At 34.1% G+C, this 27,781-nt stretch overlaps 3 protein-coding genes across 4 annotated transcripts; all 3 read left to right on the top strand.

Moving 5' to 3' along the window:
- Positions 1 to 1,967: 1,967 nt before the first annotated feature.
- LOC140058850 (tether containing UBX domain for GLUT4-like) lies at positions 1,968 to 10,481 on the top strand. Its single transcript, XM_072104610.1, has 14 exons — positions 1,968 to 2,056; positions 2,471 to 2,526; positions 2,717 to 2,932; positions 3,118 to 3,187; positions 3,378 to 3,896; positions 4,085 to 4,153; positions 4,525 to 4,664; positions 7,858 to 8,000; positions 8,131 to 8,193; positions 8,681 to 8,733; positions 8,907 to 8,958; positions 9,132 to 9,201; positions 9,295 to 9,464; positions 9,934 to 10,481. The coding sequence occupies exons 1-14, from the start codon at positions 1,976 to 1,978 to the stop codon at positions 9,942 to 9,944; spliced, it is 1,713 nt and encodes a 570-aa protein (XP_071960711.1). The 5' UTR covers positions 1,968 to 1,975; the 3' UTR covers positions 9,945 to 10,481.
- Positions 10,482 to 13,849: 3,368 nt separating this feature from the next.
- LOC140047105 (SPRY domain-containing SOCS box protein 3-like) lies at positions 13,850 to 16,695 on the top strand. 2 transcript variants are annotated; one of them, XM_072091937.1, is made up of 6 exons: positions 13,850 to 13,878; positions 14,410 to 14,450; positions 14,622 to 14,753; positions 15,539 to 15,718; positions 15,844 to 16,023; positions 16,174 to 16,695. In XM_072091937.1, the coding sequence occupies exons 2-6, from the start codon at positions 14,432 to 14,434 to the stop codon at positions 16,395 to 16,397; spliced, it is 735 nt and encodes a 244-aa protein (XP_071948038.1). In that variant the 5' UTR covers positions 13,850 to 13,878; positions 14,410 to 14,431; the 3' UTR covers positions 16,398 to 16,695. The 2 variants fall into 2 exon arrangements, with proteins under 2 accessions (XP_071948038.1, XP_071948029.1); XM_072091928.1 differs by having other exon boundaries at positions 13,858 to 13,929.
- A 3,465-nt stretch (positions 16,696 to 20,160) lies between these two features.
- Positions 20,161 to 27,622, top strand: LOC140058866 (diacylglycerol lipase-beta-like). Its single transcript, XM_072104636.1, has 12 exons — positions 20,161 to 20,350; positions 21,582 to 21,688; positions 22,153 to 22,668; positions 22,888 to 22,966; positions 23,069 to 23,443; positions 23,621 to 23,704; positions 23,941 to 24,093; positions 24,289 to 24,422; positions 25,115 to 25,183; positions 25,601 to 25,673; positions 25,761 to 26,098; positions 26,389 to 27,622. Exons 2-12 carry the CDS (start codon positions 21,594 to 21,596, stop codon positions 26,555 to 26,557), a joined length of 2,085 nt encoding a protein of 694 aa, XP_071960737.1. The 5' UTR covers positions 20,161 to 20,350; positions 21,582 to 21,593; the 3' UTR covers positions 26,558 to 27,622.
- Positions 27,623 to 27,781: the final 159 nt, after the last annotated feature.

Genomic DNA, 27,781 nt, shown 5'->3' on the forward strand with positions numbered 1-27,781 from the left:
ACTTCTTCATAATGGCCTTTATTCACTTTGCCGTTGATATTTTAAACAATGACTGTACTTAAATATCTGCTGTAAAAGTAAAAAGCTTGAAGTCTTGTAGAGTACTTGACATTTAGTAACTCAGCAAGTTTTCTTTCGACGTAATCACGATTGTCAATTAGAGTCGTTTTAATATCAATTTCCAATTTGTAATGTCTAAGTGTGATAACTACAACAATTACAGTGAGTTGTTAACAATATACCAACCTCTGTGCCTATTCATTAAACCACGGTACTGTTGCTACTTTTCAAAAATACTCTTTGGTTTTATCGATTTAATTACGTCAGTGGGATAATATTGTATATGGAATAAGCTGTGTTTTTGTAAAACAGGAAAGGTCATTTTTATCATTAATTTTTAAGTTGAAAGAATTAAATTTGATTGACGCTCTGATATTGTAAAGAATGAAGAGTTGAAATGCGTCAGTTTTCGATTTTATTTGTCACAAGTCACTTTCTTATTGAAAATAATTCTCAGATTGTGGATATTCTCTGTACCTGAGTATCTGTCGCACACTACGTTTGATTCGATCTTAGCGAAGATATTGAATATAATTAAGCTGGGTTCCTCCGATGTACGTCGACCTACTTACACGATTTTGAAAGTCATAGACTAAACTTTAGGCCTACAACTCAAGAAAACATAATGCGGCACAGTTTCGTCAATTAACATTAGGCCTATCTCGTTACTGCCTTAAAGTTATCAGTAAAACCTTATCCGGAATCCACCTGCGACCTACCAAGTATAAATTGAAGTGACCAATATAGGCTTATCAGTGTCCTAAGATGCCAGGGAATAAGGTTCATTGGGGACCGTGTGTAACAAACGATCAAGGCAAGAAACCCGGACACAGATGGGACTGCAAACAATTGTTTCCAAAGTCGAAGCCATCGCTCGAAGTTGTGAAATCGAATTTTCCGGTTCCCATCGGCCGTCATAACTTACTGCCAACCTCTTTAAAGCAAGTCATTTTATATGAAAATGTGACAGAGGGTAGGTTGCTTGATCTAAAGTTGGAACGAATTCGCCATCAAGAGAAGAAGATTGCTGAAAGTTACGCAGCTAGAAAGACCAAGTTTATTAACACCGTAATAAAAACAAGATCATCTTTTACGGAAAGTTTAAATTTTAACTTTGATGCTAAAGAAACCTTTTCTGCTTTGATGAAGAGTAGTTTTGGATCTGTGACAAAACTACCAAATGTATTCACTTCTTCAGTAGACTTACATTCGTTGGGCTCGTCTAAAAGCGAACGTGTTATCACGAAGAACGCGCGTGAACCATTTAATGCCCCGTGCTCAAATTCAGCAAGTGGGAAAAGAATAAACTGCACGAAATGTGCCGTTACCACGGATAGAAAGTCAATTAATGTATCTACTAGCTGTCCATTCAACACGTTGCTACCAGATCTACCGTTAGTCAAACAACATAGAAGTGAACGCAAAGTCGACCAACAAAGTTTTATACACATCCCGAATGATGATTCAACCACTCTGCAGAGACGTCTAGTAATAAATGCATGAATGATAAAAGCTTTATAGAACTTCAGAAAGTGCTCTTTCCTCCAATTGTGACAAAACAACAAAGAAGAGGTTCCGTCTACTCAAGAAGAGCATCATTGCCGATTTTGGGTTGTAAAAGCATATGGGAATAGGCCTAGTATTGATACACTGTATATAAGGACCACCCTAAATGACCTACATCTGCCTCTCTCTTGTAAAATATGGGTCGCGCAAATGCAAATGCGTGAAGAAAGCTATTAACTTCGTGACATTTTCTATATATAAATTGTTTGTATTATAATGTTTGTGTATTAAAATCTATTACTATTACGTAATATTTATTTTATACCACTAAAATGTATACCGCCCTCTATAGTTCGAAACTTTTTTCACTACTCATCGCATCGTCGTCTCGTACACAATTTCTGAAAACATGTCGGGTACAGTGAATGTGTTAACTCCAAATGGACGAAGACAAAATGTTAAATATTCTGCAAATATGACAATACTACAGGTAAGTTCTTCTTATTTACCTTAACCTACATCTTGTATAAAGTGCATATGTATAGGACAGGTAGGACAAGCAGTGTAGGCCTACTACTAGCCTACTTAGTCTAGGGCTAGGCCTACTTTCACTGTTCAGCCTACGGTAGGAGGCATAGGGCCTAGCCCTAGACTAGCCTTTTCCCCGTGCTTGGTTGGGAAAATCCCACAAACAAAGAGACTGGACCTAGGCCTACGGATATATCTAGTCTAGGCCTTTTACTAATCATTTAAATATTTTTATTGTAATATTGTATTGTTGTTTGATTATAATTTTATTGTGCATTATTTTTACTTTTAACTATTTTTTTAATGATTTTTTGCCTAATTTGATTTTGAAGGAAATAAGATGACCTTTTTTTGTTTTTCATTATGTTGTTTGTAGATTATTGAAAAAGTCTGTGAGAAACAAGGTTATACAAGTGCTGAATATGACTTAAGGTAATTGTATCCAATTCAATACAGAATCATGATTAAATATATATTATAATTACTAGGCCTACTAATATATTATTGTTTACAAAACAATAACAGACAATCAACAAATCAGCGCTTTTTATTATTAATCATTAGTTGCTTAGCGATCTCCCAATCTATGAATAAATTAATTTTGTTTTTTATTATTTTTTAGGCATCAAAGAAAGATTCTTGATCCAAAACTATCTGTGAGGTTTAGCAATATTCCAAACAATGCCAAGCTGGAGCTTGTTAAAGCAGCAACAGCTAGAACAGAGTCAAGTATACAAATTGCTCTACAGATGCCTGATGGACAGAGACTACAACATGCATTCTTACCAAGTAATACATTGTGGGATATTATTCAACATTGGCAAAAGAAACTCGACAGGTACGTATAATATTTTAAAACTTTGAATTGCAACTAAGTTTACTGTAGGTAAATGGCAGTCTTTGATAGTGGGAAAAAGGATCTTTACATATGACAGATAAAGATAGAAAACATAACTGAAGCGTTGATTGATAGGATAAAATTCCAACCATATGTTAATGTATGTATTTATTTTTAATTTACAGACAACTTCTTGCTGACAGTGTTAAAGATGATAAAGTAATGGAACTAACACTTGTCTATATGACGCATACGGTAAACTACACCCCTATTAAGGGTACACCTTTGGGACCTTGGGAATACATCCATTGATGTCCATTGAATAGGGATTCTCCCTGAATAAGAATGTTCTACCAAAGGAGATTGTATACTGTATCATTACGATATTGTGACTTTTATTTTATTCTTAATTGTGGTTACAACTCAGTTTATTTTTACCTAACAGATAACAGGAGAAAAGGAATTGAAGGAGACAAAATTGAGGTCATTGGGTCTGACAGGAGGTTCGGCCGTTATTCGTTTATCTGGACGTGCAATTGACACCACCACGACTACAAATGACAGTATAGAAACAAAAGAGGATGTGGGTAGAATTAAATTAGATTCGTCATCAATATCCTCACCAGATAATATGGACACAAGTGAAGGGCCTGAAAATACTTCTCCCATGTCCCCACAAGCTATGGACATTAGTGAGGCATCAGAAATGGGTGCTAAAATATGTATTCAACAAAAAGATGAACAAAAAGATGAACAAGAAGGTGTTCTTTCATCAAAAAAGAATAACGTTAAACAGAATGCTTTGAGTGAAGCTGTTAGGTCAGATAAAGGAGCGAGTTCAATCGGAGCTGATGTCAGTAGTTCTAAAGTAGCTGATGTCAGGAAAAAGGTACCTAAGTCTGTGCCTGCAAGAGAGCCGTTGCAGACTTCTGATTTGCGTTTAAGTGAATTTGCTAATTTTAAGGTAATAAATCTTTGTTTCATTCAGGAAGTCAGTTCATTCAGTCTTTTGACATTATAACCTTAGGCAATAATGGTACATTAATAAGGAATAATAAATGCTTAGAAAAATTTGTATTAGGCGCTATGAAAGACAACCATTATTATTATTATTAAAAGCTATTATTGGAAAGCCTACGATTTTATTTTCAGTTTCCAGAACCATCAACCGACAGTAATATGCAAATGAATACAGAGGAATCTAGTGAGGTGCTATCACAGGTAATGTATTACACAATATAATCTATCTGATTGGCAAAGTCATAGCCTGACATAGACTAGCAGATATACAGTAGTTCATTTCATCTCTCATAAACACTAAGATAAGTCAAACAGCAACCAGGAATAGAGGAAAAAAAGATTGTTTGTAGTATAAGAAAGTTAATTTAAAACAGTAGGATAGATCTGGACACACACAAGTAAGAAATCTACAGTAGAACCTCGGCTTTTGGACACCCCTATTAAGGGAACACACCTAAGTGATACTTTATTATGAAAAAACGAGAGGAAATACTGTACATATTAAACTCTACTGTATTCTATAATACGTTCCTAAATATATTTAAATTACATATTTGTATTGATTCCCACAGCCTTGTAATCGTGAGGCTGTCGTATTTGATTTATCAAATGAAAATACATCAGAAGTTAAGGACACCCCAGACACTGATGAATTCTTTGAAGTGACTGTTAATGATGTTAGAAAAATGCTTGCTGATTTAAAACATCAAAGGTAACTAGATTTAATTCGTCATTCATCATTTTGTTAACTTACACGTGCGTAGCCTGTCACTTTTGACGTGCTCGTATAACGCTGTTTCGCGTTGAAAAGTGAATAAAAATATGACATTATTAAAGAAAGGTTATACAAAAGTAATCGGACAAAAACAGTGCGCGTGCAAAAATCTGCGCACTCATGGCAATTTTTTAATCACTTAAAATTGCCTGAAACGTACTCTAATTTTATCGAAAATAAATTCTGACAATTTTGAACATTTTAAGCGCGTACGCATGCGTTATATGCGCTACGCACGTAATTGTAGTGCCATATGATGAAATATGACCTCAAATTTTGTTTAAAAGTGATTCATGCTTGTGAAGATATGATTACAAACGTGATTTCGTTAAATCGTGCGTAGACCGCGTAATTTTTGATTGCGCACCGTGAAAACATAACCACATCGATTCCTGGCCATAAGGAATATACTCTGAAAAATTGACTTAGCTAGATTAAACTGATACCAAGATAATTCACGGACAAAATTGTGTTAAGGAAAGAATAAATAAATATGCATATAACCTAATTAAAGTAAGTTTGGGAGGCTCTTGAAGAATTGATTGATTGATTGAATTTATTTGATGCTCAACATTAAAATAACAAACAGACAAAAGACAAAATAACGAGCATCAGGAACACCCATTAGGCCGGAAAAACCAGCCCATTTCCAATGGGGTCCAAATTGCACATAACAAACAAGAGAAAATACAACATTAATAAAACTATAAATATATAAATATACATTAAAATAAAGCCCAGTAAAACAGAAAAATTAAAAGAGAAAGCAAACAAGAAATGAGAAAAATTGCACGTAATCAAGACCATTATAGTTATCAAAATTATTCTAAATATAAAATATTGCGTTCAAAATGTTTTTTAATATGAGATTTGAAGGTAGTTAAGTTGGAAATTAATTTTAAGTTTGATGGAAGAGCGTTCCAGTCTTTGATAGCAGAGAAGAAAAAAGTAGAATGAGACTGTTTATTTCCTTTAAGTAGAGGTAAAACCAGATTAACATTACGTTGGCGTGTGTTATGTGTGTGGATTGTGGATGTCCGTGAGAAATGTTCAGATAGATATGGAGCTGCATTGTTATTGACAATTTTATGAACATTACAAAGCCTGAGAAATTTTACTCTACTTTCCACCTTAAGCATGCCAATGTCTGATAACTCCTTCTGACCAATATGAGATCGTGGTCCGAAACCGTAAATAAAACGCACAAATTTGTTCTGAGTGGTCTGTAGTTTTTGCTTCAAAACTTTGTCAATACCTTCATACCAAGTCGAAGCACAGTAATCAAACAAGCATTGAATTAAGGCAGAGCATAACAGTTTTTTCGTGTTTTTGTCCAAGCAACTAGCCTGACGATATAAATACCTTAATCTACTATTCGCCTTTTTTATAACACTTTTGGCGATGTTGTTACAAGAGGCAGAACTATCAAGTTCTATACCTAAATATTTTACTGACTTAGAACCCGTTAAAGTAAGGCCATGAGAAATAATATTGAAAGATCGTAAACGTTGAAGTCGTTTTTGGGTACAAAATATGATAGATTCAGTTTTACTGATATTGATAGATAGTTTGTTATCGACAAGCCATACTCTACATGAATCAAGAGCTTTACTAAGTTTATCAGCGACGACAGTCGGATCTTTGTGCCAGAAAACAATTGCACTGTCATCAGCATATAACAGCAATTTGCATTCAGGGTCGATACTTACAACCATATCGTTTATGAAACATAAAAAAAGCAAAGGACCCAGTATGCTACCCTGTGGAACTCCACATGAAATATCCATGGGAACGGATAAGGAGTCTTCGATTTTAACAATTTGGCTTCTGTTTGACAAATATGAACGAAACCAGTCTAATGAGGTGATGCCCATTAACAAAAGCTTTTCACACAATATATCATGATCGACAGTGTCGAATGCCTTACATAAATCTATAAGTACCATACCAGTATGTGTACCTTCGGAGTTATTTAATTTAATTGTGTCTAACAGATTAATTAAAGTACTTTCGGTAGAATGAAATTGCCGAAAACCTGACTGATATTGATAAATAAGATCATTTTCCACAAGGTACTGTTCTAACTGAACATGAACCGACCTTTCGAGAATTTTTGAGACAACACTTAAGACGCTGATGGGTCTATAGTTTTCTGGATTTTTACGACATTTTTTTTTATACAGTGGGATGACTTTAGCTATTTTAAAATCACTCGGAACAACTCCTGTATTAATTGACAAATTGATAAAATACGTTAAAGGGGAAGCCAGTACACCGGCGCCATCTTTAAGGAATTTAGCTGGTAGCCCATCGAGACCTGTACTTTTCGTAGGGTCAAGACTTTCAAGTTGTTTAAGAATGAATTCTTCTGACACAGGTTTAAGGCTAAAAAGAGTTGTAACTTTTGAAGAATAAAAGTCTTTTACAATTTTGGAACCATAGTTAAACATGTTACTCATGGGTGGAAGTTTATCAACAAGATATCTTGCTACATTGGTAAAATGATTATTAAAATGTGTAGCAACCTCTTGTGGATTGTGAATTTTTGATTCATTTATTTCCAAAACAACTTTAGCTTGTTCAGACGTCTTTTCACTATATCCTAATTTCTTAAGATGTTGCCATAATTTCTTAGGATTGTTTTTATTTTCAATTATTTTATTTCGAAAATACGTTGATTTAGCTTTTTTAACATTGCGCTTGACCTTGTTTCTTAATTTACAATACATATCATGATCTTCTTTGATTTTACTCTTTTTAAATTTATTAAAATATTGATCACGAGTTCGTATATCATTTAGAATATCTGTGTTAAACCATGGATCTGACCTTTGTTTCACCCTCATCTTTCTAAGAAGCAACAGTCCTAGTCAGGGAAGGGAAATGCTGCTTTAGGTGGGGGAGGGGGGGTGTCTAGAGTGGGTTGGGATGTAGCCTAGAACCACTTTATTCTGCTCGGTTTAAAAATGATATTCAGGAGTCCAGAGAAAAGTCATACTTGGTTACAGCCAGCATCAAACCCAGCATCAAACTCTGGGATTGTAAGTAGATCTACAACCATACTGGTAATGCCATACTTGCCAAACCATTTAAAATATGTAATGATAATTGTTGTAATTTAATACAACAGCACAAGTGATGCACCTTTGGAAACAACAAAAATGAGAGAGGATAAGGAAAAACAGAAAATGTTGCGTTACAAAAAAGCTATAATTCGAGTCGTCTTCCCTGATAAAGTAATTTTACAAGGACTGTTTAGACCTAAGGAAACTGGTAAGTATTGTTTATAGTCCCATCATGGGGCATGGTAATTCACACCCATGTATTCTATATGTTGTTGTTTGACTGCCATCTACCTTGCACTTTGCACTTAATTCATTTCTCTGTTCTTTGTTTTTACTAGTACAAGCTTTGTTTGATTTTGTAAAGAACTCTTTAGAAGAACAAACACTGCAATTCTACCTATGTAAGTTAATGTTATGTCATGATACAATTATAGCCATAGCAAGTCAAATGGCCGAGCGGTTAAGGAAGAGCGCCGTTTACTGTACCTAAACAATATCGGCATGGGTTTGAGGCCGACTCGCTCTTAGTACTGGTGTTGGAACAAGTCTTCTTGGATAAGGACTATAAACCGTAGGTCCAGTGTACACAGTTATAACCTGTGTGCACGTTGAAGAACCCAGTTCATTATTCGAGAGGAGTAAGGGTTACCTCTGTGAACTGGTTTACTAAATAGCCCCTGTATCAGCAGGATTACCACCTATCTGATAAGACAGTGATTTATTTTGGTAATCCTTAGCCACATGTGCGTAAAAACATAAAATAATAAAAACAAAAATCAATGTGTATTAGGGACACCCATAATGACGGTGAAACTCTGTTGGGCTCTTCTTAGGTGCTATTAATAGGGATTCTATTGTATTTTAATGACTATACTTATTTCTTCTCAGATACATCTCCACCAAAATCAATTTTAAAAAATACACAGGACAGCCTTTTTGCGGTAAGATTAACATTTGGTAATAAGTATGTAACTTAGTACAGACCACTATGCATGGTGCACGATTGCGCTCCCTATAAGTCCGGGCTACAGTTGGCAGCATCTAGTACTGAACATGTGTATCTTAGTAATATTTAGTTTTTTATTGTGAAAATTTTTAATGTTATGTCTCACAGACTGGTTTGTTCCCAGCTGCTAAAGTCTATTTTGGATGCAAGGACAAAAGAGGTAAGTTAACATTAATAAAATTTATAATAAATTATTTGATTCCTAAAATGTATCATTTAAATGTATCCATTTTCTACTTGTTCGTCAATGGAAAAGATGCCAATCAAATATGCCAATTGTTACCAATTTTTTTTAGTTATGCAATAACACATATATTTAACTTTGGCTTTCAGATTGCTGGCTCTCTCCATCTCTTCTGAGCTTAATAAAACCAGTAGCAGCAGTAAATGAATCTTTAAAAAGGTAAAGCACAAAATAACTTGCTTGAATGTTACATGCTCAAAGCCCACAAGTCTTTGCCGATAGGATTAACAAGTTTTTGCTTTTTTCTTTCAGTTTAACAGGCATTGTAGCAGAAGCTGACAGGGCAAGCACTTCACGAGGGGCATCCTCTATCAATGCGAAAGGAACATCGCAATCACCGCCGTCGTCAGCGGCTAGTAAGCGTCCATCTTCAAATGATTCTAGTGCAAACTCCAAAAAGATTCCAAAATGGTTCAAACTAGGTAAATGTTATTGAAGTATAATATTCATATTAGAAAGGTGTAATATCCCGGTCTTTAGTACCCGTGCTGTCTTACTAAAACGTGGTTCCCACTAGCGACGCAAGGCAACCCATGCAATGTAACAAAATGCCCTTCCAATAATTGTGTTTTCCCCCGCCTTTGTGAAATCAAATCTGCTTGTTGCGCGTTAACGTTGGCATGCCGTAGCCTTTTACCTGGTTCACCCAGCATACTTTTTTAGTATGTGCTGTACTGTGTTTTCCGGGCATTCTTTTGCCTCTATTTGATTTCCAACTGCAATACAGCACTGATACGTCGCTGCGTTATATTGTGTTGCTAAAATAAAAATACTATAATATCTCTATGCTATTACATTATTGTATACTTTCATATTATTTCTCTGTTTGCATATACCTGTTACAGTATATTTACCAGTGTGTTTACTTTTGTTTTTGTTGGTTTTTTTTAGGCAAGCAATGAAAGGTTTAGCAAATAGACTACTGTTTCGCTGAAGGAATGAAATTAAGATAACTTCTATGTTTAATCAATGATATTTATTATATATTCAATGAATGCATCTGGAAATAAATAGTGATAATATTAATAATCCGATCACACAAAATAGCTGAAACATAAGTTATAAAATTGTTACTATTTCTATATTTCTCTGTTAATTTAATGGCTAATTATGCTACATACACACAATCATTATATTACGACAATAAAATATTATTAAACGATTACTATTATTAAACAACATCTGGTAACAGTATTTTCATCATATGAAGAATGCAGCTTGTTCCACTTTCTGGTCGTTCATTATTCATCATACAGTTAGTTTATTCTAAAGCTCTGTCCACACTATCAAACTGGTTTGACTAAAAAAGTGTGATGTGCCTAAATATGGTTGTGATATGACATAATCATGTCCATATATGGGCACATAACTTTTTTTTTCTACATAAAGTTTAATATTGTAGACAGAGCTTTAATTTAATCAACCTCGTTTTCAAAACATTCTCATGGCCGAATTTTTAAAACAAAATTAAAATCATCAAATCGCGAATAAGAGTACCGTATCCATCCATCATGTTTTAAAGTCTGTTACAAACTACAGTTTTCTTATAAAACGTTAGCAATGATGTTGACTGTATTTCACTTCTCACTTTATTCTAGTCCTAAATCGAAATCTTGGACGTTCTTTACTTTACTATATATCTTAGTTGTTGCCACGTGTCCGTATTCGATGAGTTTCATTGATCCACCGCCTAAGTATCTTTTAGCCCAGTTCCTATTAAACGATTTTCGTCGTCGAGACAAAGATGTTTCGTCAATTTTCTCGTGACGTGACATCTTTCTCTGATGCGCATCTTCAGCGGGTGGAGGTGCGTTTATGTTATACGAAATAACGCAGTAATAATCGTTGCTCACGGTTGGATATTTGCGAACGTATGAATGTGTCAGAGTTAGAATGCATATACCTTTATCAGATATCACCAAGTATTCTTCGTCCTCACGTTTTCTACGAAGTGCGTTATTGACGTCATCGGCCGTAATAATTACGTATGCTTCGTCATCCGGGTCTTCATGATTCTGCGAACATGGTCGTTCAGACTGCGCGCACTCAGATTGAGCGCACTCGGATTCACATTTTGCAATTAATGAGACATCTTCCATTGTAATCTCGCAATATTCATCATCTAATAATGATGCGATTGTCTCCGGATTACGACGACGTGACGTTTTTCTGTTCCTAGTCCTCTTTGACATGACGTAATCGTGGTAACCAAGGAAATCAACAATATTCCGAACCTATGACGAACAAAATATGAAACAAATACATTATTAAATATTCTCATTTGTTACCTCTATGTTCATTCATACAACCTTTTAAAATAAAATAATTTGGTAGGCCTATTTGGTTTTTTTTAACTTTCTAGCTCTCATAGTAGGCCTACCGACGTTCCTATAGGCGTACGGCTAAAGCGTGGTTTCCACTAGAACGCAACGTATCGACGCAAAGTGCTGTATTACGTAATCACAAGTGAGACCCGACGACGCAATAGTGCTGCAAACGTCGTAGGTTTGATTTCACGCAGGCGGGGAAAACACAAGGGCATTTGCTTATGTAGCGTAGATTACTATAGCTAAGTGGGAACCAAGCTTTAGTACATTCACTTTAGGCTAGTCAACAACTTCTCTATATAATGTAAAGCCTATTTATTTCAATAATAACACAAAGGGTCAAAGCAGCAACAAAAAACCAATAGCAAGCCACGCATGATGGAAAAAAAAATAAAAATCCAGATAGGAATTTACGTTGGTGTTTAATACCATTCAACACAAGCAGGTCCTTTACTATTCAATTCTAAAGAATGTCTACATCCCATCCCGAATTCCATACAAAATTGAATAACATAACAATAACAAACTACGTCACACATCAATCTATACAATTTGTATAATTGATATAGGCTTAATTGATATAGGCTAAAGTTTGGAGACAAAATAGATACTATAGATATACAACAAATATGCTATAGCTTATACTTAAGAATCTATTTACTATAAATCATACGTCAAATTATAGAAACAGTGCTCATATTCGAAACATGATCTCATAATCGCGTCAAGCATAGCTCATCGGAAACTAGTTCCGTATTTTTAGTTGAACAAATGTCTCTGGTGGGATTATATATGCTCAATCATATCATTTATTACATAGAAAATCGATTTCTTAGAGAAGTAACAACACGTGAAATATAAATGCAGAAAACAGTGCAAAACTAACACACAAACAATATGCCTTATGTATGTAATTGTGAACTTACGCATAAGTGCTGAACTTAGGCATAAGTACTGAACTTAGGCATAAGTGCTGAACTTAGGCATAAGTGCTGAACTTAGGCATAAGTGCTGAACTTAGGCATAAGTGCTGAACTTAAAAGTGTATAGTTTGCAATATAAATTCTTGCAATTTAGGGGCGGGGCCTGGCCTTCAATCCGCCTATGAGATCAACAAAGAACCAACTTATTTTTCCTGACGGTTTAAGATATTTTTGTATCTACTACAATACTACTATTTTACACAATATACTACTAGGCCTACTAATATTTATTATACAAAATTGATGCGCATTCGTATGTTAAAAAGATTACGCATAAATAAAGCCTAAATAAAGCAAATTATATCATGGACCTATAGGTGAGGTAGGTCCATGCAGGAAGTTGTAATTAAAACTTCCTGGTCCATGCTTATAGTAAACAACTTTTTTCCAAACAAGAACTCTTTTGCAACTAGGCCTACAACTCAGACTTAAGACTTAACGTAGACGTGTACAAGTTTTCCAATCGATTTTATCCTACCAACATAGGCCTAATTGCAAATACTGTACATACTTAACTATAATTCATTTTAGTTCATTTAATTAATAACAAAACTTACCCCAACAATTAGGTTTAGGTTTCATCAAACGCTATCGACTTTTCACTCTCCAAAAGTACATAGTCGTAAAAATTAATCAAATGTAGGGCTTTCTATGGCTTTAGTACTAATAAGACCTTAGCGTGAAAAAAAATCACGGTCATTGGTTTTTAACTATACCAGGTATTTAGTTTTATGAGAAAACCGTGTTTTTTTTTGTAATAATCAATACTTGTGTTTAACGCCCCGTGACGGCAATTAAATCCATGTGTTTTTGTCAGTATTATTATCAATGGTATCATCAATGGACCTATTAAACCATGGTCCTATACCTGTTCGGTTGTTCCTTATTCAAACTGAATGAAAGGGACACAGTAAAATTGTATTAAAATTATAATGCGTTTTTACGGAAAACAACTATGGTGGCATGTGTCTTTTGTGGATATTGTTTACTTGACTTACTTTTTAATTTGAAAATACGTCTATTTATATATATTATTTCTTAAATACAACAATATTGACTTCTGTATTTAGGAACTCTTCCAACTTAGATTGTTTTTGTTTTAAAAATTTATTTATTTGTTCAAATAAATAGATTTTAAAAAACAAACAAACTACGCTAACAATAACATGGTCATTTAGTGAAATAAATTGGCCAACAGCTGACTTTTTATAATGGAATCGTCCTGATGACGTGAAAGGGGCTTGTCCTTGCGTCATATTGTTGGAAATTGTTCTTACTCCCTCCGTATTCTCCGTCTTACCAACATAAAACGTTTAAATTAAAACAAATATTACATATTGTACAATTAAAAGCATAAAAATATCTATTAAAATATATTTTTATAGAAAATGTGCTTACATTATCAAATAGTTAAAATTTTACTACAAAATAACCATGGAAGCTTATCAGGTTAAACAGCTAATTTGCATATCAACGTAAACAGAAAATCTCGTGGTTGCAGTTTCAAAACAAGTGGCTAGCTAGTGGTGAGTAAAATGTTTTGGGTTTTTACATGCTGATTTCTTACATTTAAATTGGTATGTATTTGAAATTTGAATTCTTGTTAATTTATACATTCATTTGAGTACTGTTTAGCTTTAAAATCTAAGCCTAATATAGAACACGATTCTGTTTATTGAATTGACTGGCTAGCCTATTTACTCGACGATATCGTGTTACTTTTTTATAAAGAATAAATGGTATAAAGAATGATGGTGATGACAACAACCGAGTTAGGTTAGCCGGGGATTTGCCAGTGCTACCTGGTCTTTGATAATGAATATTAGAAGAATGGGAATAGTTAGCTAGGCCAGAAAATTTACCACACATAACTAGGCCTAATATAGTACGGAACTGGTTTTAACTGGATCTTTTAACACCATATCTGGAAAGGTTTGCCTGATATACTGTACAGTCTGTGTAGGCCTACACAGCAGTAGGCCTATAAATTCACAAACAAATGCAAAATTTAATTTACTTTGCAGCTTTTTAAGAACTCAACTATCTTTTTCCCCTAGAAATATTTGATACTTTATTAAGATGGTAAAGCATAGTGGAGGTAAGTTTACACTTTTGAAACAATTACATTTAACTACACCACATCTAGTAACATCTAATTCCTATGTGCCGCATTCCCATAGGTCCATGTCAGTTATTATATCCCACAATCGGTTTTAATCAATTAATTTAATTTTCTACAACATTGTGTTCATGTTTGTTCTAAATTTAGGTGAAGGAAATTCTGTTGAATCGTTGCACGCTTTTAAAGAATATCACTCAGATGATTGGTGTTGGGATCCTTGCAACAAATCGTCCGATGTAGTTTTATCAACCAATCATTTAGCTGCATATTTTCATACAGGTAAACATACTTGGACACATTTTTTTGCATTGCCTTGGTGGGAAAAAATGTGATGTGCCCATATATGGACATGATGATGTCATATCACTACCATATTTGGGTATATCACTACTATATTTGGGCACATCACACGTTTTTTTTTTCAAACTAGTTTGATAGTGTACACAGAGCAATTATACACATAATTCATTTGAGTGAGCGTACGTCCAATATTCACACTTAAACATTGACCTTAAAAAATCTAATGAAACTCAGCGAAGAGGACAGATATAGATAAGACAAACAAACAAAGATCGAAAGAATCATAAAGCAGTCGCACCCTAGGATATGAACTTGCACAATGGTGTTGTGTCATTTATAGACTGATTGTTTAAACATGCCAAACAGAAGCAGAACATATTAAAAACATGAGTGTGAATAAATGCATCATCATTAGACATTAGGAAAGTGACACTTCAGGAAGGATTGTCACTCATAAGTTCCTGATTGGGGTCATCAATGGTGACGCATATTAGGATTAAGAGATTTACTGGTATTTTCCATATTAGTGGAATCAGGATATTTAAATTGTCTTTCGATATATTTCAAATTAATCTTATAAGGCTATCCAAGCATAGTGACTTCACAAAAGGTGCAAACAATTATAGTGTGATTGTACTTAGTATTACAATAAAATCCTATAAAGGATAAAAAAGAAAAATTAAGGGTGTCCCAATGTAGGGGTACACTGTCCTAAATGACAACAGTGGTAATGATAAATGGTGTATGATTAAAATTGTTTTTAGATCCAGTATATGAGAGTATTGGAACGGCAGGTGTGCGGGGAACAAAAGGATTTAGGGAGGGTGAATACTATTGGGAGGTCATCTTTACAGAACCTCCTCTTGGTACAGCAGTTATGGTCGGTGTCGGCACATGTGAAGCTTTGTTACACACAGGCAATTATCAGTATGTAAACTTAATAGGTAAGTTATAAACAAACAAATTGCTAAAAGTAATGCATGTGATACAGTACTTCAAACTTACAGTTATACAGTATAGCATACATTAAACATGATAGCAAGTATAACATGATTTTTTTTTCTTTCAGGTATAGACAGCCACAGCTGGGGTATATCACACAAAGGAACAATATGGCATGATGGGAAATATCGTAACTACTGCGAGGCATTTTTTGATCAAGAAACTCGTATTGGGGTACAGCTAAACTTGTATAGTGGAACGTTGACTTTTTACAAAAATGGGGTCAACTTAGGGGTTGCATTTACAGGTTGGTGAAGTCACACTATAACTTTGGTTTAAAATGAGCAAAAGTTGCTAGTATCAAACATAATAAGTAGAGTATACACATACAAGTAGGGCTTTATGACTATTATTTTTGTAAAATTAACTAATTAACATTTTGTACTGTGTTTTACAGGGTTATCAGGAGAAGATATGGATGACATTTATCCACTTGCTTGCTCGACGTCGGCTTTGACGGAACTCGAGCTTGGAATCCGAACATCCCGAAAACTATCCCTCCAAGAAAAATGCTACTCCGCGATTTTAAATCGTATTGGCAACAGCAAAAGAAAAGTAGATCAGTTACCACTACCCCCTCTGTTAAAAGACATATTGAAGGGGATTGCAGTGTACAAATGAGGGGTGTCCTAAATCTATTGGGAAATCCATGGAAGATCATGCATACACCAATAACCCACTGTGGAATCAAGGACCAGAGTCATTGGTTGAATGACGATACAGAGACAAGTGTAGCTACGATGAGTTTTATTGCGCAGAGTGCAATTGAGGGTCCTTTGTTTATTAAATTTAAGGAAGAGAATTGACAATTGAATTTGACCTCAAACAAGGACTGTCAGCTGACATGTTTTAGTCTCCAGGTTTGGAAGTGTTCATGACTATTGAAGTATATAAACTTGAAATATTTAGAGAAAAATAATATTATTTAGAAGATATAGGTTGAAATTATGGCTACTACCTAAATTAAGTAAGATTGTACCAAAGAGAAGCACGTTGATTTCTAACGTTCAGGTAACAAGTAAGTATTATACTGATTCGTTTGTACAGTATTAAATGAACAAAAAACAAATAGCATACTAACTCGTATATAAGCACATTCTGATTATACAAAACGCTAACGTGAATAAAAGCTAAATCACTTAAAAATGCGATAAGCCCATCTCCCGATTACCTCTTTTTCATTTTCAAATGGCGGGGTTGCGTCATTGCGATAAAATGTAAAAGTGTAGCAGACAACTTTTAGGAGTTGATAGACAGAATCTAGAAATTAAGTGCAATAATTGCGTAGTATTTTTCGGCTGTTTGATTATACCAGGCCTGGTTATATAGGGCCTACAGTATCATTTTACAATTCACTTACTTATATTAAGTTTGTATTTGCTCATTACAGTATTTGATTATTTAAATTTAAATATTTGAAATTAGTTTTGATTAACATTTTAGGCATACTCTGGTTCAACAATCTATAATTGTATGGGGATAAAGGTTCCAGGTTATAGGGATGTTGGGGGGGGGGGGGGTGGGCGATGGGCGATGGGCTTGTATTAGATATTCCAAATATAAGATGTACTGTGCTTTGTATAATATCTTCCGTGCTCATCAACTGCTAATGTATATCAAATTTAAGCTTAGTTTAAAAGTATATATTTTATGAATCGAATATATTCTTATATATCAGTATTTTGTTTTGCAATTATCAATTTAGTTTCCGAATATTTCGGATTGTTAAAAAAAACCATCTGTAAATAAATTACAATTGCATTTAACAAGTGTTGGAATCATGTTTTCTTGGAGCCATTTTTCGTTAGTATACGTTTCGTTTAAGACAGTAAGTTACTACCAAGTAAAATCAAGATTTTTACAATAATAAATACGGTAACGCATCAGTTGACAGTAGAAACTGAATAATGGTAACGGGAATATTTCAGTATTTATGAGAATGGTTGTATTATTCTTACCTCTTTGATGATTTGCTGGTCGAAAAATACTGATGATCCAAATGATAAATATTGATATCAGAAGTAAAATCCCAGAGAAATCTTGATAATTCAAGAGTAGGCCTAAGAGTTTTGACGATTCAGCAGAAAATCTTGATGAACCAAATTAAAATCCAAGAGGGAAAAAAAATCAAATTGGATTTGATGTTCTGTGATGCAACAATTTAATATATAGGCCTATTTTTTTATATTTGTGATACGATTCTCTTAAATTGATATTTCAGATTTGTTTACTTTACATCAACCACACCTAAAAATAACATAAATTATAGATTGTATATAAGATTTGGTAAAATGCTAACTAAAGACGAAAGTTGAATTAATTTTTTTCTGAAAACAATTACACGATTCAATATAAATAAAATGATATTAGGTGAATGTTTATTCACTTGTTAGATATTCTATTGCAAGATTGTGTGATGCGAGGTTTACGATTTAAAGGTATATCTGTTTTAATGCAATTGGCCTACATACATCAATGGATATCAACATCGATATTATACTGTTTGATTGTATACAAGTATGATTGATAGGGCCTATTTATTTATCTATATACATATAACTACTTACTTCCTAAAATTCCATTTATGTTGACGTCTCCTCACTCTCAATGCAAACAATAACGACAAGAATAAACCGAAAGCGACTGCCACAATAATATGTAAATCTTCAGCGCATTCATTAAAACAGATAAGAATGTAAACCATACGTGCTTATCAGGTGGTGGTATAACGTATACTGCAATAAATGTCTAAAACAAAGTTAAGTGCAGATTATAAATCAACTATCATATTAATTTCGTTTATTGTAATATTTATTTTATTCTAAAAGTGGACACGTAGACGTATCTGCACTAAAATGTAGACTTCAAGTGAAAAGAAGAAAGAAAGAAGCCTACAACTGTAAGAAAAAGAAGAAATTCTTGGTAATATTTTGAATTGATTTGAATTAATTGAAATACATTTCTAATTTGAATATTAACTAGCAACTGCAAAATGCAAGTGAGATATATTATTGGCGTGTCTATGCGACAAACTCATACACAAACACGATAAAATATATTATGTTGCAAAATTAAAATAAAGTTGAGGCCGAACAACGTTTTAAGATAGCGCCATCTAGAGTTAAAAAACTTTTCTTGAGGACTGAAGGTTGGATGATGGAAGAGAATAGTGGTGGCTAAAATGGAATAATTTTACTGAAGATTGAATTATATGTAAAGATTGGTATTCCTAAAAATGAGTTATCATTATATCTTTGGTAATTTAAGATCGTTGTTGGTTTTAGCATAGGCCTACAATTGAATGCTTACCCATCAGACCACCTGCCACCAGTGGCAGTGGTGGCAGCAGCTACTTTAAACTGCTACTCTAGTACTTAGCCTAAGACCAGAGCCATATATATATATATATATATGGCTCTGCCTAAGACCAATTTGGGCTAAAGATTAGGCCTAGCTAACAGCCTATACTCAACAGTGACCTAATGGCATTTTTTAGTAGCATTTTGGAACATATATACTAAAATAGTGTATTAACTATTACTAAAAACATATTTCATAATTATTTATTTATTCTTATTATAATTTTTCTAATTTGTTCTTAGAACATAACCACCATAGTGGTGGATCAAGGACTGTGACAAAAAAAGTGTGATGTGCCCAAATATGGTAGTGATATGACATCACCATGTCCATATATGGGCACATCACATTTTGTCACATACAATTTAATAGTGTAGCCAGAGCATTTAAGACTGCTGCTGCTCTCTCTCCTAATTTTTGTAACTATAGCGAAAAAAAAAACAGTAATAAAAAAGTTACATTAACGCATCGTGGCCATATAATAATATATATATATAATATGTTCAACGCAAGATATACCTACTAGGATGTACAGATTGATTACATAATGTTTTGATCTTCATCCTGGTTTTACAGTTAAGTCCACTTCCTAACTACAAGGTCTTTCTCACTACTGGTAGTAGGCTTGCTGTTAAAGCCTACTTAATCATTCTTTCATGGAATTATAATGTTGTAAGATTGGTGGTCTATTGAAAAAAAGGTAATTAGAATCAATTCATATAGTGAGGAAATATCGTATATTAATAATTAATAATTATTCACTTATTAATTCATTCAAAATTTTAACTATTCTTTTTTTCCCTCATAATACTGCAGTGGAGCCGTCTCAACTTTTGTTAGTGACATTTCTATTGTCACCTGTGTTTGTTTCATTGGTTAGTTTTATAAATAGCATGATAAATAAATTCCATTTGATCGGAGCTGAGTAATAGAACTTCCTTATAAGCTGAGTATGCAAACAATACACATGTTGTGTCATGGTTCACTAAGTTTCTTCAATTGTGAATTTCCTCCTGAACACAAAAAGAAACCTGCAAGCGTTCACATTCTTTAGATAAATTCAATACAATATACATATTGTAAGAGTATTTTTTATTACTAGTTTATTACTAGTAATAACACTTTTACAGTTCACAAGTAGAATACCTAGGCGTGTGTCTCTCTGGGTTGGTAGCTAGTATCATATCATCTTTTGCAGATTGTGTAACTGTAAGGTAAGGATATCCTTCTTCATTGGAACCTCTGTACGTATTTACTCTGGGTGACTCTAATCAGGTGAGGTGTTTCTATACACATTTTTCTGGCTGTTTTACATTATTGTTTTGAATTTTTTGCTTATTTATGTTGTATCTTCATTGAGATCAAGCCACAGATACCCACAGATTGTCATTAACATACATTCACACTTTTTTTGCCAAACTAGTTGATAGTGTAGACAGAGCTTGAAGTTTAATCATATTATTCATGTCTATTTCTACACATAAGTAATATCATAAAGCTATACAAATTGTCCATAATAAAAACTGTTCAGTATAGATATTGAGAGGTACTACGTGTTTAGGCCCGTAGCCAGTGGGGGGGGGGGGGTTATGGTTCGGGCGAACCCCCCCCCCCCCCTTTTACAGCGAACCCCCTTAACCGACTGCGAACCCCCTTAACCGACTGCGAACCCCCATCCCCGACATGCCCAATACCTCACCCTCATCTCCGAAAATCGTCCAAATACGTGCCCCACAGTACAAAAAGTTGTTCGTAAATTGAAAAATTCGTAAAATCGTTCGGAATAACTCATACAGTACCTTCTTCCCTGTTTATGAGCGTACTTCGAGCGATAGGCCTACGTGTCTGTAAATTTCTAAGAGTTGCAAATGAATTGCCGATTTTAACCTGACCCAAATACTTAGTGTCCGAACCCCAGCATGACAGATCCTGGCTACGGCCCTGGTGTTACACTGTAGGCGTTATATATGTAAGATTGATATATATTCAACCAAGATACATACAGTTAAAAGCATGCACTAATGAATAATGAATGTACAGTATTGTATGAAGCCTAATGGAACTCACAACACTGTAATTATTTAATTGACTTGTCACGTAGGCTTGCTTAGCAACAAGTCTCATCATCGAGTCAAATCTAATATCTGTTCGTTGATACTCTAATTACTAAATGGAATTCAAATTGCTGTAGATATATCACCAATTTTAATGAATATTACCTGTTCTTAATAAGAAAGTCTTAAGTAATTGAAATTTATGATGTCTGAACTCCTTGAAACTCAGTTGGTACTCTAAATGACTTGCAGATAAGAGCCTACAAAAGTCTACAAACAACATTTACATGTTTACGAGGTAAATCCATCAGTTCACACTGTAGATTCAATATTGTAGTGGATTGCAATAGTGATATATAACATTTTAAATTAATATTATTTTTAATTGCAGGTAGATAGAAATATGCCAGCTTTGGTGGCATTCAACCGTCGCTGGGCAATAGGTAGTGATGATTTTGCATTGTCTGGTGTTGTTCCCCTTCTTATTCGACTTGTATGGTAAGTACAATGTTGCCAATTATGTGCCTTGATCATGTTAGTCAGTGTGTATCTGATTGCTACATTGCACAGTGTCAACCCAACACAAGCTGGGGTAATTTACATAGACAATGATCTATGCAGTTGACCCATCTGAATTAGGTTTAGCCTACCTTTGGTCCTCAGTAGGCCTAGGTCTATAGGCCCACCTTTGGTCCTTAATGTAGTTCTAAAACACATCTTTTTGGTCCACATGTACATGGAACCCCATCTTTTGGTCCCTATTCAAGTTTAAAACCCACTGTTGATCCTAATCTAAGCACCTTTTGATGCTTAAGAATAAGCCACCTTTTGGACATCAGAGATCAGACCATCTTTTGGTCATCAGAGATCAGACCATCTTTTGGTCCTCATGCATAAGCCCACCTACCTATCCAAACTCAGTACAATATTCACCAATCACTTTCCTATCTGTTTATTACTAGGTTCATAGTTGTTGCCGTCATCTTTACAGAACACATCGCAAGCCACAATCACTTTGAAAAATGCAATGCAGAAAGAATAACATACACTTATTTCTCTGGATTCTTTACAATTATGATTCTAACTATTATCTTTGAAATACTTATTATATACGTGAGCAGTCGAGGTACTATTATTGATACTCATCCACGCAGACACATTCCTCGTCTTTTATATTCTCGATTGTTTCTATACATATTCGAAATATTGCTGAGTATTCTTGGAATTGTGACAGTTTCTAGGAATTGGAATACAGACAAATTGAACTGTGATAATGATGTGATGTCATTGATGTTAGCGGTAGTTGTTCTAAGTTGGTCAGGACTACTTGTCAACCTTATCACTATATTTATTAAGTTTGATCCGTTGGGTCACATACGTGAAAAAGAAAAACGCAAACTGCATAAACGGTTGCGCAGGAAGTCTTCTGTGAGGTCTGTGTTCAATGTTGAAACACCAAAAGCATTATGGGAACGCCGGTAAGAAAATGAATGTTTTGTGTTATACTAATACTTTATTTATTTTTGTGTTCAGTTATAACCCCATCTCACAAGTTGAAGTGTGGACTGTGGACCAAAAGTCTGCCTTGAGCCTGCTAGAGTGGGTGAATACTGGTAATAATTAGTGTGGAGGATTGCCACCAAAATGATGGTTGAATTTATAAGAAATATTAAGAAAATTTACAATTATGATTTCAGGTGTCGTACAATGTGTTGTAATGAAAACGCTGGTGAAGCCTTTGCAGATGTCTCATCAATATTCGCACAAGTGTTTGAGGTGTGTAAATAACTTAATTGTTTAGTCCTTTTTGCAACTAGAGTTTTATTCCAATATCCCAATGTATATATTTATAAATGTCTGTATATTTTTTCTCCTCAGGAGCATGATGTGGTAGCTTCGGATATTTTAGCTGGTCTAACGTTAATCCGAAAAGAGCACAAACTGTTAAAAATGCAGGGCTGTATGCCGAAATCATCCCAGTCACATTTCCCAAAACTTACAAAACCATCTCAGCTTGTTACTGACGTGCTCCCGCGAGCTGTTCACTACCTGCAATATGCAATTAGTTCATATGGATATCTTTTCTACCTTTTTGATAACATTGCATGCGGAATTTGTAAATTATGCCGATATAAAGATTGTATATGTTGTTGCTATGAAGATGAAAATTGTGCAGGGTACAACACAGCTGTTGTCAAGGAGACGAATGGATTAACAGATGATGAAATTGTTTATATTACTTATCAAAATAAAGTAAGAGAATTACAAAATATTGATTTCAGATAGACAAACAGGATTGTAGCCACCATGAATTTATTTATAGTGATATGACATCATCATGTCCATATATGGCCACATCACATTTTTTTGTCACATAAAGTTAGATGGTGTAGACAGAGCTTTAGATATTTGAACTTCTTGTCTTTCTAGATTTATGAAATACCATTTTTTGTAGCCGTGGATCACAAACATAAATCTATAGTCATATCTCTACGTGGAACATTGTCAGTTGAGGTAAGCAAACATGGACCAATTGGGATTTGAACCAAAGCATGGCTTTGTACCACTTTACCATCAAGCTAGGAATTTTTCATTTTTAAAGAGGTTGAAAAGATTTTGTACCATTTTACCATCGACCTAGGAATATTTAAAGAGGTGCAAAAAACACTATTTTGATTTGTGTTTTTTTAAATAATGTAATATTTTAGTGTATGTTATAAAGCTGTTAATATGTTATTTTTCTTTCATAGGATGCACTGACAGATGCAAATGCAGATAGTGCCTTGATGATTGTTGATAACCAAAGGATGTACGCTCATAAGGGCATTTTGATAGTCAGCCAAAATGTTAAAATAATATTAGACAGAGAGAAAATTATTGAGAAAGCCTATGAAATAGCAGAGGTGAGGTATTATTAAACTTGCAAAACATGAGGGGTTGAAGGGGAGGAAATTATGGAAAAGAAAAGAGAAGGGAAAGCACCCAATACATAAATTGATCAACATTTTGGGAAAAGGGAGGTCATTGGAAGCAAATATCACTCCGCACTACCCCCTAAAATAATACCTTCTGAGTCAAAGTAGTTTGTTTGTATATAGAGCAATGATTATGAACTAGTGGTAACAGGACACAGCCTTGGTGGGGGAGCTGCAGCTATCCTAACAATACTTCTCAAACCTGATTGGCCAGACATAAAATGCTTCTCATTTGCATGCCCAGGAGGACTTGTCAGGTAAGGTGTGTGTGTGTGTGGGTACAATTTTTTTGTGTAAACATTGTTGATTTTGCTTTATATATTTAGATGTTACAAAGTAGTGTACAGAATTTCTGATTTTATTGAACGAAGTAAATGCTGATGTTCAGTGACCCGTATTTAAAGTCTCAATATATAAAGTAAAACATTTGTGTATTTAAGTTAATATTTTTCCTTAAAAGGTATTCATAGATAGGAAGATTTTAAAAAGTGCCTAAAGCCTTGTCTACACTATCAAACTTTATGCGACAAAAAAATGTGATGTGCCCATATATGGACATGATTATGTCATATCGCTACCATATTTGGGAATATCACTACCATATTTAGGCACATCAAACTTTTTTTATTAAACTAGTTTGATAGTGTAGACAGAGCTTAACAATGTAAAATCTTGCCTTTGTGTATATTTGACAAGAAGATGACAACTCTCACAAAAGTAGAATCATGAACAATAAATAAAGTAAAACATCTGTGTATTTAAGTCAATTATTATTTTTCCTTAAAAGGTATTCATAGATAGAAAGACTTTATAAAGTGCCTAACAATATAAAATCTTGTTTTTGTGTATATTTGACAAGAAGTTGACAACTCTCACAAAAGTGGAATAATGAATAAAGGCTACCTTTTGTTATCTTTGACCCCGCACTACATTATATTCTTCTTTCCAGTTCTGTAGCAGTGCAATATTCTAGGAGCTTTATCACCACAGTGATTCTGGGCAGTGATCTAATTTCAAGGTACAAAACAATGATTAATTTAATATAATATTAATTAAGTACTGGTTCAAATAACCGTTTCACAGGGACATCTGGTAGCCATTGACTTGAAGTTGGCATTTGGATGTGTTACTTTTAAATGTACAGTATGAGAGTGACCACTACCAAATTGCACAGTCATAAAACAACTTATAAAACAGTTCATATATACAGTTAAAACAGTGCTGGGTATTATCAATTTCTTTTTATAAATTTCTACTCAACTGGCCTAATATGTCAGTCTGATTTTCCAGAAAGTCTGGTATTCGAAATGTGTTATTAATGGTGAATAAATAAAAGAGTTTTCGGTTTTTAAAGAGTCCGGTATTGGGAGAGTAGACTGTAATATATATGGGCAATATTGTCACAAACTCATATTTTTTGTTTCTTTTTTGATAGAATGTCATTAGAGAGTTTAGAAGATATAAAAGGACAACTTATAAAGGCAGTGATGGAAACAGACCAATCAAAGGTAGTGTATGATGTTATAGCAGAATACTAACTTATAACATCTTTAAAAGTGTGAACTAAAATTGGGAATAATGTTTTCTTTCTCCAGTGCTCTCTGTTATCGCAGGGATGTTTGAGCGGTATGTGTGGAACGGACACATATGATACTTACGGATACGATGAGATGATGTTGACAGTAAATGACAACCAGAACTTGGAATGCCAGCCTAATGCAACCTCATCATCGTACCAGCATCTATATGACTGCGATGACAACACCATTGATGAGACTACTGGCCTTACAGCTGTTGATGAGGGTGATAATGGGGAGGGCGACAATAGGGAAGGTGACAATGATGAGGAAGATGGGGATCACGCCAAAAATAGACAATTGTTTTTACCAGGCCAGATTTTATGGATCAAAAAGATATCAGAGGGAATAGAAAGGTTAGTATTTTCAAAATAATAATTACTGTTTTTAAGAGAGTACATCTGGCGGCACATGGGTACAAAATAAAAATAAGGTGATTATACTTAAGCTCTGTCTACACTATCAACAAAATTAGATGTGCCCATATATGGACATAATGATGTTATATCATTTAAAATCACTACCATATTTGGGCACATTAAAACCATATTTGGGCATATCACTACCATATTTGGACACATCACACAAGTTTGATAGTGTTGACAGAGTTAAGAAATTGAAATAATTTTCTATTGTCTTCTTCCAGAAACTCATGTTGTGGTAAACGACAGTATGTTGCTACATGGGCGAAACATGAAGACTTCTCATCTATCTTAGTCAAACCTAGCATGGTCACAGACCACGTACCTTACAACTTGATGAATGCAATTCATTTGATTATAAATGACAATCGTGAATCACATCAACAGGTCTGATAAACTGGTTTTCATGCATTGAACAGTTTAGTATAGTTAGTATGTTATAACAAAAGGGTAGGAATAAGGTTATAACAGAGGTAAATTTAGCACAGGGCTAAAGAGATATGAAATACCTTGTAGTTTAAAAAAAGGCTGGGTTGTGCTTCTATTTTTTCTTTCATTAAACAATCATTATTATGAACATAAACAAATATATAATGCATTATGAGAAGGGCTAATTCATAATTGAAAATGAAAGTGATGAATCAAGAAAAAAACTTTGTGGTTAATGGATTATATTAATACAATGGTGTTGCAAAATATAGGTTAGAGGAAGAAGTAAAAGTTGAATACATTCCAGAATAGTGTATAGTAGAACCACTTAATAACACATTATTGCTATATAAGCATTTCCTTCATTGCTTTTACCAAAGGATATGTGTATTCAATAATTTGAAGATAGGCCTAGTCAATTCAGTTCCTGGTCTGTGAACTAGGTTATGCATCACAGCAGCAATATTATAACTTGTAACTCGTGTGTAAATGGTAGGATGAATTCAAACTTTAAGCGCTGACTACTATCAAACTTTATGTAGTAAAAAATGTGATGGGCCCATATATGGACACGATGATGTCATATCTCGGCATATCACCACCATATTTTGCCACATCACACTTCTTTATCAAACTAGTTTGATAGTGTAGACAGAGCTTTAGAATAAACCAATTGTATGATGAATTAAGAATGATTCTAATAAAATAAATCAGAAGTGGAAAGTGCCATTCTTTATATAATGAAGATACTGTCACCAGATGTTGTCACATCAAACTAGTTTGATAGTGTGGACAGAGCTTTAGTCTACTTGATAGATGGCCGATCACTAGTTTCTCTCTTTTCGTTTAAACTAAAGTAGTGATGGCATGGCACTCGTTTCCTCACCTTATTGTAGAAAATGTTTTTATGTACATTGACAGTATATATGGTGATTTATGGTAAATTAATCTTTTGTAACAAAAATCAATACAGTTTAATGTATACATTTTGTAGAATATTTAATTGAGAGTCTTAAATAATGTCCTGTTAAAATACTTGTGAATAAAATTTTCAATTTTGAATTAAATGACCTTATTGTGTGTAGTGTAGAAAACCATAGAAATCTTTAATTGTTGAAATGGAATCTTTATGCGTGGTGTGTTAAGCTCTGTCTACACCATAACAAAATGTGATGTGCCCATATATGG

This window comes from Antedon mediterranea, chromosome 1, assembly GCF_964355755.1.
Source record: "Antedon mediterranea chromosome 1, ecAntMedi1.1, whole genome shotgun sequence".
Taxonomy (NCBI): Eukaryota; Metazoa; Echinodermata; class Crinoidea; order Comatulida; family Antedonidae; genus Antedon; species Antedon mediterranea.